Consider the following 13,966-nt stretch of genomic DNA (forward strand, 5'->3'; position numbering starts at 1 on the left):
TCCCAAAGACGATATCTTATTAGTATACTGAACAGATCGGAGTCATGGTATAATGCACATTTTACTTAATACGACTCACCTTTTGACCGTCAGTTCCATTCTTGCCAGGTACTCCTGCCGCACCCTGAATATTTGGACATCAGTGACGACAGAAAATTAACAACAGTATGGGAACACTGACAGTGTTGGATGCAGTCCGATATAAAATATGTGCAAGCATAACAGTAAAATTGTATTTTACCTTTGCTCCAATTGCTCCAAATTCACCCTAATGAGGTAAAGCAGAGCCATTAATCCCAACAACATTTCACTTATTTGACAGATGGACAGAAAAGCATGGATATAAAGATTCATCTCTTACCTTGTCACCTTTCAAACCAACCTCTCCCTATATCAGAGCACAGAAGGACATGTTAGTGAGATAAAGCATGTAAACTTAGTTAACTATGTAGCACACAAGATCATCAGTCAGTGGGCTTCAGCAAACCTTTGGACCGGGTTGTCCGATCGGACCTTCAATGCCAGGATCACCCTGTAATATAATAAAATATACTCAGCATTAAAATGATACAATATTGTTTTCACAGTACTTTAAGTGCAATGGTGATGCTAACTTCTACCTACCGGTCTACCCTTTTCACCGCTTGGCCCAGGAAGACCTCTGTCTCCTTTTAAACCCTGGAAATAAGAAGAAATATTGACACTTCAATGACACAATCTTCAGTACAAGCACAGAGTTTATATACTTTTGACTTTATTATGTATTTGATTTTGTTTTTCGACTCTTACTTTTGCACCTCGATAGCCTTTTGGCCCAGGAAGTCCAGGAGTCTCAAAGCATTTATGTTCATAACACTACAAAGAAGACAAAAAAATAAATAAATGTTGTAATACATGACAACATAGACAAGAAGACATTTGGAAGCAGAAATGTACCCCCTTTTTTGATTGCTAATGACTGCAAAGTCTGTCTTACCTGTAAATAGGCTTGATATTTCTGCAAAGAAATAACAACAGTAAACGAAAAGTACAGGAAAGTGATACTGTAATTAAAGTCTGAATTAGAATTAGGGCTGGGCAATATGGAGAAATTTAAATATCACAGTATTTTTCAATAAATACATTGATGATATTGTTGGGTTGACTGTTGTTGCTTTCACAAAATATTATAATATAACAAGATTTTTGATAAATATTCATCAGTGGTAGTCATATGATGACTAATATACCAGATGCCAGAAATTTAGAGGTCAATACCAATACCACATTTTTGATACTCAACTCAATACCACTGTAAGAAAAAAACAAAAACAAAAAAAAAAACCATTAAATCCAGTGTACTTAACATACACTTCTTTATTAAATTATTAAAAACTTTTGAATAAGTTTAATTCTTAAAAATATTAATTAGAAATCATGATCATGTTCATTAATGTGCACTGTCCCTTTCTAAATAAAATAAATATAAATAAACATAAACATAAAAAATAAAATAAATCTAATAAAAAAAATGTAGTTAAAATTGTATTATTAATTCCTGATGATACGCTTCAACGCAAAGTACTAGTCTGTGTGGTTTATTGTTGGTTTTTTTTTTGAGTGAGGAAACAAATTAATATATAGCCTTCAGTGTAGTGACATATTCCTATCCATTGTTGTTCAGCGCTCGTTCATGTAGGATGTGAGGGTTGGTCTTATTTGTCTTGCCCCTTCTTCACTGATTGGGCAGCTGGGTAAAATGTGACAGTGACGAGTGCAGAGTTTTGCCCAGAGCTGAACATTTTTCAGCTCTCGGCCACCAGAAAAAAATGCCAACCTGCAGCACTCAGCACAGAATCCATGCTCAGTGCCTCGTCACGCTGCTGGCTTTTGTAGCATCATGTAAATATACGGCACTCACACTGCAAAAAAATGTAAACGCTTTTCTTTTCAACGAGTCAAAGGGGAGCTGTCGCTGCAGCTGCACTTGTTGCCATCTTCCACATAGGGTTGTTGTTTGTCTGTGTTGGCAGGCGGTCTTCTTCCTTTGAAATTTAACGCCAGACTAGAACACTTGTAGGTGTGTACGCTACCTTGACAGGATCAGAAGAATTGTACCCCTGGTACCTTTGGTACTGGAGATAAATGAGTACCATCACGTTTTCAGAATTTTGGCATTGAATTGGTGCAGAAGTGTCAGTTGTCATGACATCCTTAGTAAAAAGGCAAATATTAGAACAGCTAGCAGTCTGGTCAGTTCAGAATATGACATCACTTTACTGTAATGCAGCCTTTAAAACCAGGAAAAGACGACAGTTACAATATTTCGATCTCCGAAATCTAAGTCGATATCTGGTCTCATATCATGATGTCGATATATTATCAATGTATTGCCCAGCCCTAATTAAAATAGAAGCATCTTTTCAAGAAAGGGAAATGATTTCAGATCACCATGGCTTTTATGATACGTTGGATGGATTCAGTCACTATTCGGGGTTTGTCATTAATGATGTCCACAACTATGTAGTCATCACGGTACACTTCAGCAGGAGAGCTGGCTATCTCTTTCATCCCCAAGTCATCAATGCTCCTGGACGCTGCCACTGAGAAAATTTGGATCCCTTTCTCCCGGGCCTTCTCTGCCATTGCCTTTATCCCTCCACATGGACTTCCTGTCACATGGCCATCAGTGATGACCACAGAGAAGAGCACAGACTTCGTCCCTGTGGAGTGTTCGGTCATGTACTTAGCCATTCTTTCAAGGGCGCAGTCGGTGAAGGTGCCTTTGCCCTCGTATATAATCCCTGTAACGTTCCTGATGAAGGTCTCCTTGTTTGTGAACTGACTGAAGATAAACTGTGTCTCGGAGAAGTTCAGGCCTCCTATGGACCAGGAGATTTGGACGTGGCCCTTGTACAACTCATCATTCAGCTCCTGGGCAAACATCTTGGTGAACTCCTTCACTTTCGTCACCAGGCTGCCAGGAGGCGCCTCCTGTAAGGCGATAGTCTCTGAAGTGTCGAGCGTGAAAAACAGCTTGACAGGACAATGGATTATTCCAGCTAGAGGAGAAAACGTGACAAAAATGACAAATGTGTGAACATTTTCACTGCTTTGTTGCACGTTTAGGTGTAATTTGTGGCACTGGACGCAAATTACAAATGTAATATAGACATTGGTGGAAAGTAGCTACATTTACTAAAGTACTGTATGTAAGTAGTTTTGAAGTAGTTTTATGTGTGAGTATTTTCTTTATTTCTCAACTCCACTACATTTCAGAGGGACATATTATAGTTTTTATTCCACTCCATTTATTTCACAGTTACTTCACAAATTAATCCTTTTGCACAAATACAAATGAAGAACTTAAAAAATGCGATGCTTGGTGATACATTAAACTACTGAACCCATCAGCATATACAATTAGAGCTGACGTGATTAATTTAAAGTGATTAGTTGGCTGACAGAACATTCATTGGCAACTATTTTGATAATTGTTGATGATCATTTTTTTTCTCACTTTCCTCCTCAAGGCTGCAATTATTTTTCCTTGTGCTTCCCAGAGTGACTGGGGTAAAATGCATGACCCTCCTCCAGCCATAAATATTGTATATTTTTTTATAATCGCACCATATGTGGGTATAGAAGCTAATGCAAGACCAAACAGCACAGAGGGAGTGAGAGATGTCACCAAAACATCAGCTAATTTCTTATTTTTATTATTGTTTTCAAATCCTGTGATGATATGAAATTAAACAAAATCCTGGAGTTGTAAAAAGCCTTGTTTTTTTCTTCATGCATGCAGGAGCGCAAAATTAAATATTTTTTTTAACTGTATCTGGTTCATGCAAACCGTTTAGTTTTGGTGAAATTTCAAATAAGATATAGAATAAAGTAATTTGTATTAAATATCACTTTATTAAGCTTAACTTTGGTTACGTTTCCCGATGGAAGTGTTTGTCCGAGATGGTGAAATCGAGGACTGTCGAAAAGGTGAAAATCCAACAATAATTTCTGTTGTAACAGTTTCAATGATTTGTTTTTGACCGATTTAAAAAGGAAACATGCCCTCCAAACCTACTGGTGGAATTTGGGGTTGAGAAGGTATTTAAAATAAATTCAAAATACAAACATTTAAAGTTGCCTGTCTCTCCCCTACGCCGAATTTTTTTTTTTTTTTTTTTTTTTAAAAAGTCCCTCCTCAGCACTTAAAAGGTGATTTAACAATTTTTTTTTTTTTTTTTAACAGCGTTTTAGTAGTTTTATTTAAGTAAAAGATCTAACTACTTCCTCCATCACTGGTAGTTCAGTTCTACAGTTCTGTGGTACTTTTATTTTACTTAAGCATTTTTGTTTTCATGCTACTGTATACTCCAACTCCACTACATTTCAGAGGGACTCCATTTTTTCCTCCTAAAAGCTATAGTTGCTGGATACTTTTCAGATAAATATTACAAATAACAGAACAAACAATATATATTGAGAAATGTGAATGAGCTCCACCTGGACTAAAACAACATTAAACTACTGCTTGCATGTTAATACATCAATAACAGTCAGTACAGACGTTCATGTTCAGAGTCATTTATTTTAAATACTTTAAGTACATTTTGTCACCAGTACTAGCTTTTATGTAAGTAATATTTTAAATGATGGAGTGTTTTTATCGTGTAGTATTTCTCCTTTTACTTAAAGCTTTGAATACTTCTTTTAACATTAAATTCATGTAAAGGCCTCAATTCTGAGTTCTTAGATATACTGTAAAACTTTAATTCCTTTCACACAAAACTGATGCTCAGCAAAGATGGGAAATATGATTAAAATGTTTATTTAAACCATGAATATCACTTGTATAAAAAGTAGGCTTCAGATAATGTCAATTTTGAATCATTCATTTGATCTAGCTCCGACAGACAGCGCATCAGCGAGAGATTGAGTGACGGCGCTTGTTTTATGCCACCCAGCATACCGACACAACACCACTTTATCTTGTTAAAACAATACTCACAACTTGGTTTAATTTTTTTGAATAACCCTTTTGATTCTTTTGATCTGACGACCCTTACGGACTAAGGGAATAACTTATAAGTAATCGAGGAATGGACACATAATTTGAAGTAGCCAACAACCTGGTTTACACAAAAATGAACTGCTTGGCAACCAGACCAGGCCTCTAATTGAGACAGGCCTTTATTTGTCAAAATGTGTAGCCACACCAGGTTAGTAAAAGGGACTGGGCTTTTTATTGGGACTAGGCTTTTAATTGAAGTTTTATGGTAATTACTATCATATTCTATTGAGCTAAAAAGAAATGTATGGAACTCACTCTTACAATCTTCAGGTCTGGGTGGGAATGGAGGTGGAGTCGGATTTGGACTGTCACCTCGCCCGGGTACTGGCCTGGGTCCACGAGGGCCCACACCTTGAGGGACTGCAGCGTGGAGCATGCACAGTAAGATGAACCCTGAAATCACTGCCATTTTTCCTGGGAAAAAAATAATTTAAAAAAATCCAAGACAGAGAGGAGAGGACAGGCTTACTTTTAACTCTAACACTCTCTTTGAATGCAGGAAATAGCTGTCAAACAAGTGAGGCTTTACAGAAGGCGTCTCCGCAGGGCTTAGGAATGTTTATCGTTGTTTTAAACAATGTCAGTGAATAACCACACAGTGGAAAAAGAGGACAATATTTAAAATTATAGGAGAAATGGAAATTTGTTGTTGCATCCCACCTGTTTGGGGACCTCCATGCAGGGGGTCCCCAAACTGTTTCATAAAATACAAAAAAAGGACCTAGATAAGAGTTTAGCTGAGGAAGAGTGGTACTGTTAGGTGCGAGTTGAGAGGACAGCGGTGTGCTGTACATTTGGAGAGAATTACTTTTAATAAAAGCACTAAATCTCTGTAACATAATATAAACAAACAAGAAATGAGTAAAACACAGATTAAACTGTTGGTTTAGCACAACCCTGATCTACAGCTTGGCTTCTCAAAACATACAGATGACAACAAATAGATAAGAGTTCATCAGTCAAAGAAATCAAATCCAAAACAGCTGTGTTGTTGTACAGTGGTGGAGTGTAACTACATAAATGTAGTACTATTTTTAGATAGTTGTATTTTATTTGAGTATTTCATTTGGATGTTGTTTAAGACCTCTTCTCAACTACATCTCAGAGGGGAATATTGTACTTAACTGCTATAGTTACATCCAAAACATAAACATTTTATTACATTTAATGATGCACTGAAATAGATTAAACTACCCGACAGTATATAATGTAGATAAAAGTAGCTCCTCTAGACCAGCTACAACATTATCAGAGGTGAAAGAAGCACTTAGATCTTGTACTTAAAGGATAACTTCTGCATTTTTAACCTGAACCCTATTTTCCCATGTATATGTGTCTAAGAGACTGATATGAACAATTTTTAAAAATCGGACCAGTATTTAGTGAGAGGAAAGCTGCAGCGCAATGGGCTGCAATGTAAGCATATGGGGCAAGTGAACATTGTCCCCATGTCTCCATTAGAAGTGGTTATTTTTGCCACAGACAGGCTCAAATTGTTATAAGTGTCTGAAGTGTCTCTTTACCTTTCACTTGATTCGGTCTGCTTGTTATTGTCTTGTTAAGCAGAGGTTTTGTTTTGAAATCTCATGAGATGTCACTTGCTGCAGGAAGACAACAGTGGAAACGTGCATGAGATTTGGAGACAGTATAATAACCAGATTTGTTACAGGGAACATAGTTTTAGTGTTATCTAAAACAGCGGTTCCCAGCTGGTGGGTTGCGGGCCCATTCTGAATGGACCGCAAGTGACTCGCAAATGTGTCAAGTTTGGAAAAAAAATAAAAGTACAGTAAATTTCCAGCATAGAGCTTTTATTACTCAGTGCCATTTTCTGCTTTAGAGTGAGTGTCTAACTGACAGCTACTTGACAGAGACTAGCTCAATGACATGGCCAAAAGCAAGTATGACACTAATTGTATTGAATTGTGGGACCTTGAACTAATGACTAAAGATCAAGAATGATTTTTTACCTGATTTTGGCAATGTGGATGACGCCTTTGAATCTGATTGTTGCCTGTATTCATTTGAGGCAGAGTACTAACCCTTTTGAAAATTATTGTTTACTTTAGTCTCTTAAACATGTAAAAATAGCACGCACATCCCAAAAAATTAGTCCAGCACCCAGCACTAATTTTTTGGGATGGTGGATTTGACCGAGAATGGTATATCACCATGGTGATATGCCCTTAAAGTGATTTGAAGGAGCCTATCTAAGCTGACATTGGGCGAGAGGCGGGGTACACCCTGGACAGGTCACCAGACTATCACAGGGCTGATACATAGAGACAGACAACCATTCACACTCACATTCACACCTACGGACAATTTAGAGTCACCAATTAACCTGCATGTCTTTGGACTGTGGAAGGAAGCTGGAGCACCCTGAGAAAACCCACACTGACACGGGGAGAACATGCAAACTCTGCACAGAGGGGCTCCCCCACCCCAGGTTTAATCCAGAAACCCTATTGCTGTGAGGTGACAATGCTAACCACTGCACCACTGTGCCGCCAATGTTGAATATATTTTGGAATATTAATCAGAATCTGCAAATAGTAACTGAAGTTATCAAATAAATTTTAGGGGAGTAAAAAGTACAATATTTACCTCTGAAATGTGGTGGAAAAGAAGTATAAAGTACTATAATATTATAATCAGTGGATGAATATAACTAAGTACAGTTAGTGAAGTGCTGTACTTACGTAAGTACAAAGTTGAGGTACTTGTACTTTGCCTTTGTTTCCATGCCACTTTATACTTCTGCCTCACTACATCTCAGAGGAAATTATTATACTTTTTACCTCATTTCAAGTATCTGACAGCTTTAGTTACATTACAAATTCAGATTTTTGCACACAAAATATATAAAAAGCTTAAAAAATGCAATTTAATTATAAATGAAACCACCCAATAGTATATACAAGTACAGCTGGAAAGATCAGTTGATTAACCAATAAGTTGACTGATAGAAAATGAATAAGTGACTATTTTTACAATAGTTTAAATCCCAGTCACGGGGGGACATTTTTCTGCAAAGTGCTTTTACGTAAAATATTTTAAGTAGATTTTCCTGATCACAATTACATACTTTTGCTTAAGAAGCATTTTCAGTGCAGGAGTTCTACTTGTAACAGAGTAGACCTACTTTTTAAAGTGTGATAGTAGTACTTTTACTTAAGTATAAGGCTCGAAATACTTCCTCCACCGCTGACTAGACAATAAACAGTGATGGGATGGTTACTTTTAAAATATAATAGTTTCCAGATCACTAGTTACCCTGATAAAAATGTCTTAAGTAACTATTTTAATTACTTCATAAAAGTAACTTATTACATTTGATTCTTTTTCAAATACTTTTCTAACAAATGTTTTAAACTGGACAATAAAGCTGAAAAATGTCCAAAAAATTAATGTTATATTCGACATATAATCTTTTTACCCAAAAGGATATAACTTATTCAGACTGTAATCACCAATATTTTTTTATCATTACCTGTAATTTAATTACACATTGCACACTTGTTAGCTATTTTGCTGGCTATTTGCACGTTTTTGTGACAGCCTCTCACTCTGTTATTTATATAATTGATCTTCTTTTTTTTTAACTCCTGCAATTTTGATATTTTTGATATGATATTCTGTATGTTTATCTTGTATATTTTTATTTATTAAAAATATTTTAGATTTTTTTTCACATTTCTTTTTATATTTTTATATTTATTTTATATATTTTAGTACTATTATTTTTGGATATATTTTCTATTTCTATATTCTCATATATTTTTTATTGTGATCTGTTTTTGTCCTCTCGTATTTACATGTGTATTACTGTCCACATACTGTTTGATTACTTGCGGCTGTCTATCTATCTATCTATCTATCTATCTACATATTTTTTTTTATCAATAACATGCACTAAGTGGAGAGATGTCAGAGTGGGCTGCCCATGACAGGCGCTCTGAGCGGTTGGGGGGTTCGGTGCCTTGCTCAGGGGCACCTCGGCATGTAACTAGTTACTCTGCAACACCGAATATACAATAATGTAAAATTCTCAGACTCTGGATGATGAGTACTTTTACTTTTGATGCTTTAAGTACATTTTGCTGCTAATACTTTTACTTTTTGAACTTTCACTTACAACAGAGTATCACCCACAATACTAGTGCCCACTTGCCTCAATTTCACTCTCCTTACTTCGAGTTATTCTCTTACAAAAACACATTCAGCTGTAAAGTCAAGTATACATAAACAGAAGAGTAATATCTTTACATTTCGAGCTGCTTATCTGGTTTGAGCCCGAAGCACTACACCGCACTGAACTTTTAAAATAAAGTGAAAAGTAAAGTTAAAATAAAGTGCACTCACCGCGGCGACAGTAGACAGTAAAATCTACTGTAAACTGCGACTCGAGACTGTCAGGAAATTCACAGTTTCCAGAGACTGTAAACTACAGATAATCATCTCAATCAAAAGTTCCCATATCAGCGGAGTCAGGGTCAGCTTCTGGTCGAGGAGACGCCCGTTTTAATCTCAACAGACGCACGAGCGCGTCTGGGGGCGCGCGCGTGCGGGAGGGAACTTCATTGGAGAGCTGATGTTTAGATCATCGTCTGGCGTTTGACACAGCAGCTGGAGTCGAGAGAGACAGCGCGGTCTCCGCAGCGATTGTGTAATTCTTGGGGAATAAATCAGCTTTAAGTAAACACAACATGCTGCAATAATCTATTTATCTGCCTGATTTGACAGAATAAATGTGCGAGTCACAGACTGAATCTCTCCAAACAGCAGCTTTACAAACACTTCAGCTCCACTGCTTCATATCCTTACATGGAGAGAGCTGCACATACTCACTGTCTGTTTATGTTTCAGGACTATACAGGACCAGAGATGTCCTGTTGGAATGTCTCTGCCTGCAACCTCCCAAAAATGACAGTTTATTAAAAGGACCTCATCGGTTAATCACCAGCCGAACAGCTGATAATTAGTCAGTATGCCTTTATTGAAGATTAATATATTAATTGAATCATTTCTATGGTTCAAGTTCTCAAATGTGAGGATGTGCTGCTCTTGTGTTTGGGGTTTTTACTGTTGGTAAAACAAAACAATCAATTTGAATACATCTCCTCTGGGAAATCATATATTATAGCAAGCTTTGGTTTGTTATTAGCAAGAGCAAGGTATGGAGGTGAACTCTGAACTACAAAGTCCTCTTTATTTTACAGCTGCACACCATTACAGTAAACAATCTGATAGCCACACAAGCGGGAGGTCACTAACCGTGTGCACATGGAGCAGATTTTACCACAACATTAACTGTAACCCACATTAACATCAATCACTGCATAATAGATATCATGTGAGTGATTTGGAACACATTTAAACAGTTCAGTCAGGAACACTTTAGACAAAAAAAACTTTACTTCCATTTGCAGTATTATATTCTACTGTATGGCTCTGTTCTGGGGCCTCTGCCTTTCCTCGGGCCTCAGCAGAAAGCCTCTTCCATGTGTCTATGTGGAAAGCCTAAGGTGGAGAGAGCACACCTCTCTGCACTTCCATGTGTGTACAAAGAAAGCCTGAGGCAGAGACAGCAAAGCTCCCTGCCCTTCCATGCGCCTACATGGAAAGCCTAAGGCAGAGAAAGCAGCAGCAATGACAAACAGAAATGACACTGATAAGTCAGACACCACATGAAAAGGAGGAGCTGGGGTGGAGGAGGGTTTCAAAGCAGCTTGCAGAGGAAGCAGCAACAGTAGGCAGATCAGAGCAGTTTAAATGGGGCACCCTGAATGAGATTCCCCAATTAGTTGCATAGAAAGGAATCATGTGATCTATCAGCTGACTTCAGCTTATGGCCTTAAACACATTGTCTCACTGAGTGCTGGGAAACTCCACCCATTTAGCCCTAACATGGCACACAGCCCCCTCTGAGCTAGTTAGCTGTCCCAAGCAACCCATATGTTTATAACAAAGTCCCTTAGGTGTTGGGGAAGCTGACGCTGTCGTTGCACCTGCTCAGGTGGTCCCTTGGTGGTTTTTGGGTGTGTGTATGCTGGTCTGGGGCTGGCTCACCCCTGACTCACCCTCAGATGGAGCCAAGGGTTGGTAGGGTGCAAGGTGGTGTCGTGGTGGGGCACTACCACCCAGTTCCTCTTGACAAGCTGCAACCTGTACACGATGTCCGACAGTTTCTCAATGACAGTATAAGATCTGACCCACTGACCCACTGTCAGCTTGGGGGAAAGGCCCTTCTTCCTTTCGGGGCTGTAGACCTACACCTGCGCTCCAGGAGCAAAGTCCTCCTTCCTGCAGTGAGAGTTATAGGTCTGTTTCTGTCAGGACCCCATGTCTGAAAGGGCCTGTCTGGTCAGTTTGTGCACCTCCTAGAGCTATTCCCTGAGGTTGCAAATCTAGTCCAAACCGGGTTCACTTCCCAGCTCCGGTTCACTATGTAATTCCTCAAATTTGTGACATCATTGCGTATAAGGTCTGGAGCTGCTCCATAGACAATGAATGAGGAAAGATGTTATAGACGACACTGAGAGCACGCAGAGGTTTGTTCTGAGTATATGGGTACATATTCTGTTTCAAAGGTGAGAACACTACAATAGAATAAAGTTTATTTCGGTGTAAGAAAAGAAACGAACTGTGGGTCCACAAAATCACTCCTCCATTAATTGTCTATGGAGCAGCCCCACACTTATACTTGGTGACATTACAAGTTTGAGAGTTACGTCTCTGGTTTCTGGGTTTGAGAGAGTAGCTCATGTTCACAAATATTGATTGCAGTTTTCTAGGCCATGGAAATAACATACTGAAATTCTTAATATAGGTGGTGTTCCCCCCTAATTCAATATCGTTTTACTTTTAGATGCCACTTTAACTTTTACATTTTATTATTAACCAGATAAGATAACCCATGTCTCATTGCCATGAGACATGAAATAAATTTTTCATTGTCTCCTGAAGGACGTTTTTCCTTTTCAGTGCTGCGGATAGATTATCACAGATGACCTGCCTGTCTTTTCATGCATCCATGATTTTATTCTTTTCTTTTTTTTTTTTAATAAATCAAGGGCAGAGACGTTTCCCTTCTGCAGTAAGTGTGGCGAGGTCACTCAGTGGTCCTGATGATTGAAACTTTATGCTTCATTTAACAAGCTTTGGTGAAAGTGTTATGTGAGGCACTTAACAGACTCTGGTGTGTGTAACTTCACTGTAAGTTTTCTCACAGCTGACCAAAGAGTCCCACCATTAAGACAAATCAATTATGTTTTTATACCAGGATGCATTAAGTGCCGGAGTTAATCTAGAGATGGAGCCCGTTGCTGTAATTATGCATTCTTTTTAGTCATGCGATAATTTGCTGAAGAGGCTTATAATAATAACTTGTATGACCCCCACCTGCTGTAAATGGATGTTCATGTGAATGTTGTTGAAGAATTCATTAAAAACAGAAACATATTTAAATGTTATTTTCAGTGATTACAGCACTCTGAGGTCTATCAAGCTTTGTATTATATGTTAAGAATTATTTTTTTGTTCGACTTTCAGGATTGAGTATTTAAAGGTAATTTTCAGTGGCGGATCTTTCTAAAGTCGACATAGACAGGCATAACTGGCATTTAAAAAAAAAAAAAGCTGCAAGGGAAAAATAATCCGAAGATCAAGAGTTTATTTGGAGAGCATTAGAGGTGGAAGATAATGAAAAGGCAAAAGCTATTTGGGTGTAGTACAAATAAAATAAAATAAAATGAAATAAAATAGAATAGAATAGAATAGAATAGAATAAGATAAAATTAAATTAAATTAAATTAAATTAAATTGAATTGAATTGAATTGAATTAAATTAAATTAAATTAAAAATAAAATAAAATAAAAAAACGACAACAAAATCTGCAAATTGTATAATTATTTATTATCGTTTCTTAGATAAGTTTTTTATTTTTGTTAGCTCTTTTCTTGTTTGTAATAATAATAATAATAATAATAATAATAATAATGATAATAATGATAATGATAATTATCGTGTTTAGCAGTTAAAGTGTACGTTCATGATGTTGGACATTTCCACCAGCACATGAACGCACCAAAATAAGGCCAAAGAACTGATAATCCACATATATCCAGTAATATGCCAGGGGCGAGGCGGGTGCAGGCTTGGAGAGAAGGGCATATAAGGAAAGTAGAGAATAGATGAGAAGACCTGACCCTCACATAAACCATTTGCTTTTTATCTACTTCTTTGATCACGCACATTACTTTGAGGATGCAGCCATACCCATACTTGGAAAACAGCAGATCTTAATCACCACTTTAATATGATCCTCAAGTGAATGGTGAAATATTCACTGTCATAAACAAAACAAAGAAAAGAGAAACACTAAAAAGAAAGCTCAAAAAAAAGTAAAGAGAGTGTGAAGGACAGGCCTTTTTCAACAAGCAGAACGACTGATGAGAGCCTTGTCAGATCTAGAAATGATGTTATACTGTGGCTGATTCAAATTTTACTCAATAAAGTTGCAGAGATACTGTAAACCATGTTGTTTACAGGTCCCACTCATGCAAAGTGCAAACAAAACTAGGCAGCCATGGTAAACATGGGAAATTTGGCAATGCTGCACGTTAGGATTGGACATTTCTTGGCATGTGCCCTAGTTTGACAGACATATTTTAATCAGGTCACACAGTGTAGTTCTGACCCAATGTGACAATCAGCAGGAATGCATTAGTGTATACAAAGCGGTCTGTTTATCGACTTTCAAAAGGCAGCGTGCTCAGGAAGTCCCTCATCAGGGGCTCAGTTAGAGAAATGCAGTGGTACTGCTATTGACCTGCTCACAGAGTGCTGCCGCTGTTTATAGAGCACCCGAGTGTGTGTGTGTGTGTGTGTGTGTGTGTGTGTGTGTGTGTGTG

At 37.7% G+C, this 13,966-nt stretch overlaps 1 protein-coding gene across 3 annotated transcripts in view; it reads right to left on the bottom strand.

Annotated features, from left to right (window-relative positions):
* LOC117249840 (collagen alpha-2(VI) chain-like) overlaps positions 1–9,657 on the bottom strand; it is a 25,147-nt gene extending 15,490 nt beyond the window's left edge. The window contains exons 1-11 of one of the 3 annotated variants that reach the window (XM_033615635.2): positions 9,416–9,657; positions 6,574–6,651; positions 5,306–5,464; positions 2,431–3,041; positions 977–997; positions 790–855; positions 625–678; positions 488–532; positions 362–388; positions 242–268; positions 80–124 (exon numbers count right to left, since the gene is read on the bottom strand). In XM_033615635.2, the coding sequence (XP_033471526.1) occupies positions 80–124; positions 242–268; positions 362–388; positions 488–532; positions 625–678; positions 790–855; positions 977–997; positions 2,431–3,041; positions 5,306–5,459 (1,050 nt within the window). In that variant the 5' untranslated portion in view covers positions 5,460–5,464; positions 6,574–6,651; positions 9,416–9,657. The remainder of the gene's footprint in view (positions 1–79; positions 125–241; positions 269–361; positions 389–487; positions 533–624; positions 679–789; positions 856–976; positions 998–2,430; positions 3,042–5,305; positions 5,465–6,573; positions 6,652–9,415) is intronic. The other 2 variants (XM_033615644.2, XM_033615627.2) reach the window with 2 other exon arrangements.
* Positions 9,658–13,966: the final 4,309 nt, after the last annotated feature.

Source organism: Epinephelus lanceolatus, chromosome 14 (genome assembly GCF_041903045.1).
Source record: "Epinephelus lanceolatus isolate andai-2023 chromosome 14, ASM4190304v1, whole genome shotgun sequence".
NCBI classification, from domain to species: Eukaryota; Metazoa; Chordata; class Actinopteri; order Perciformes; family Serranidae; genus Epinephelus; species Epinephelus lanceolatus.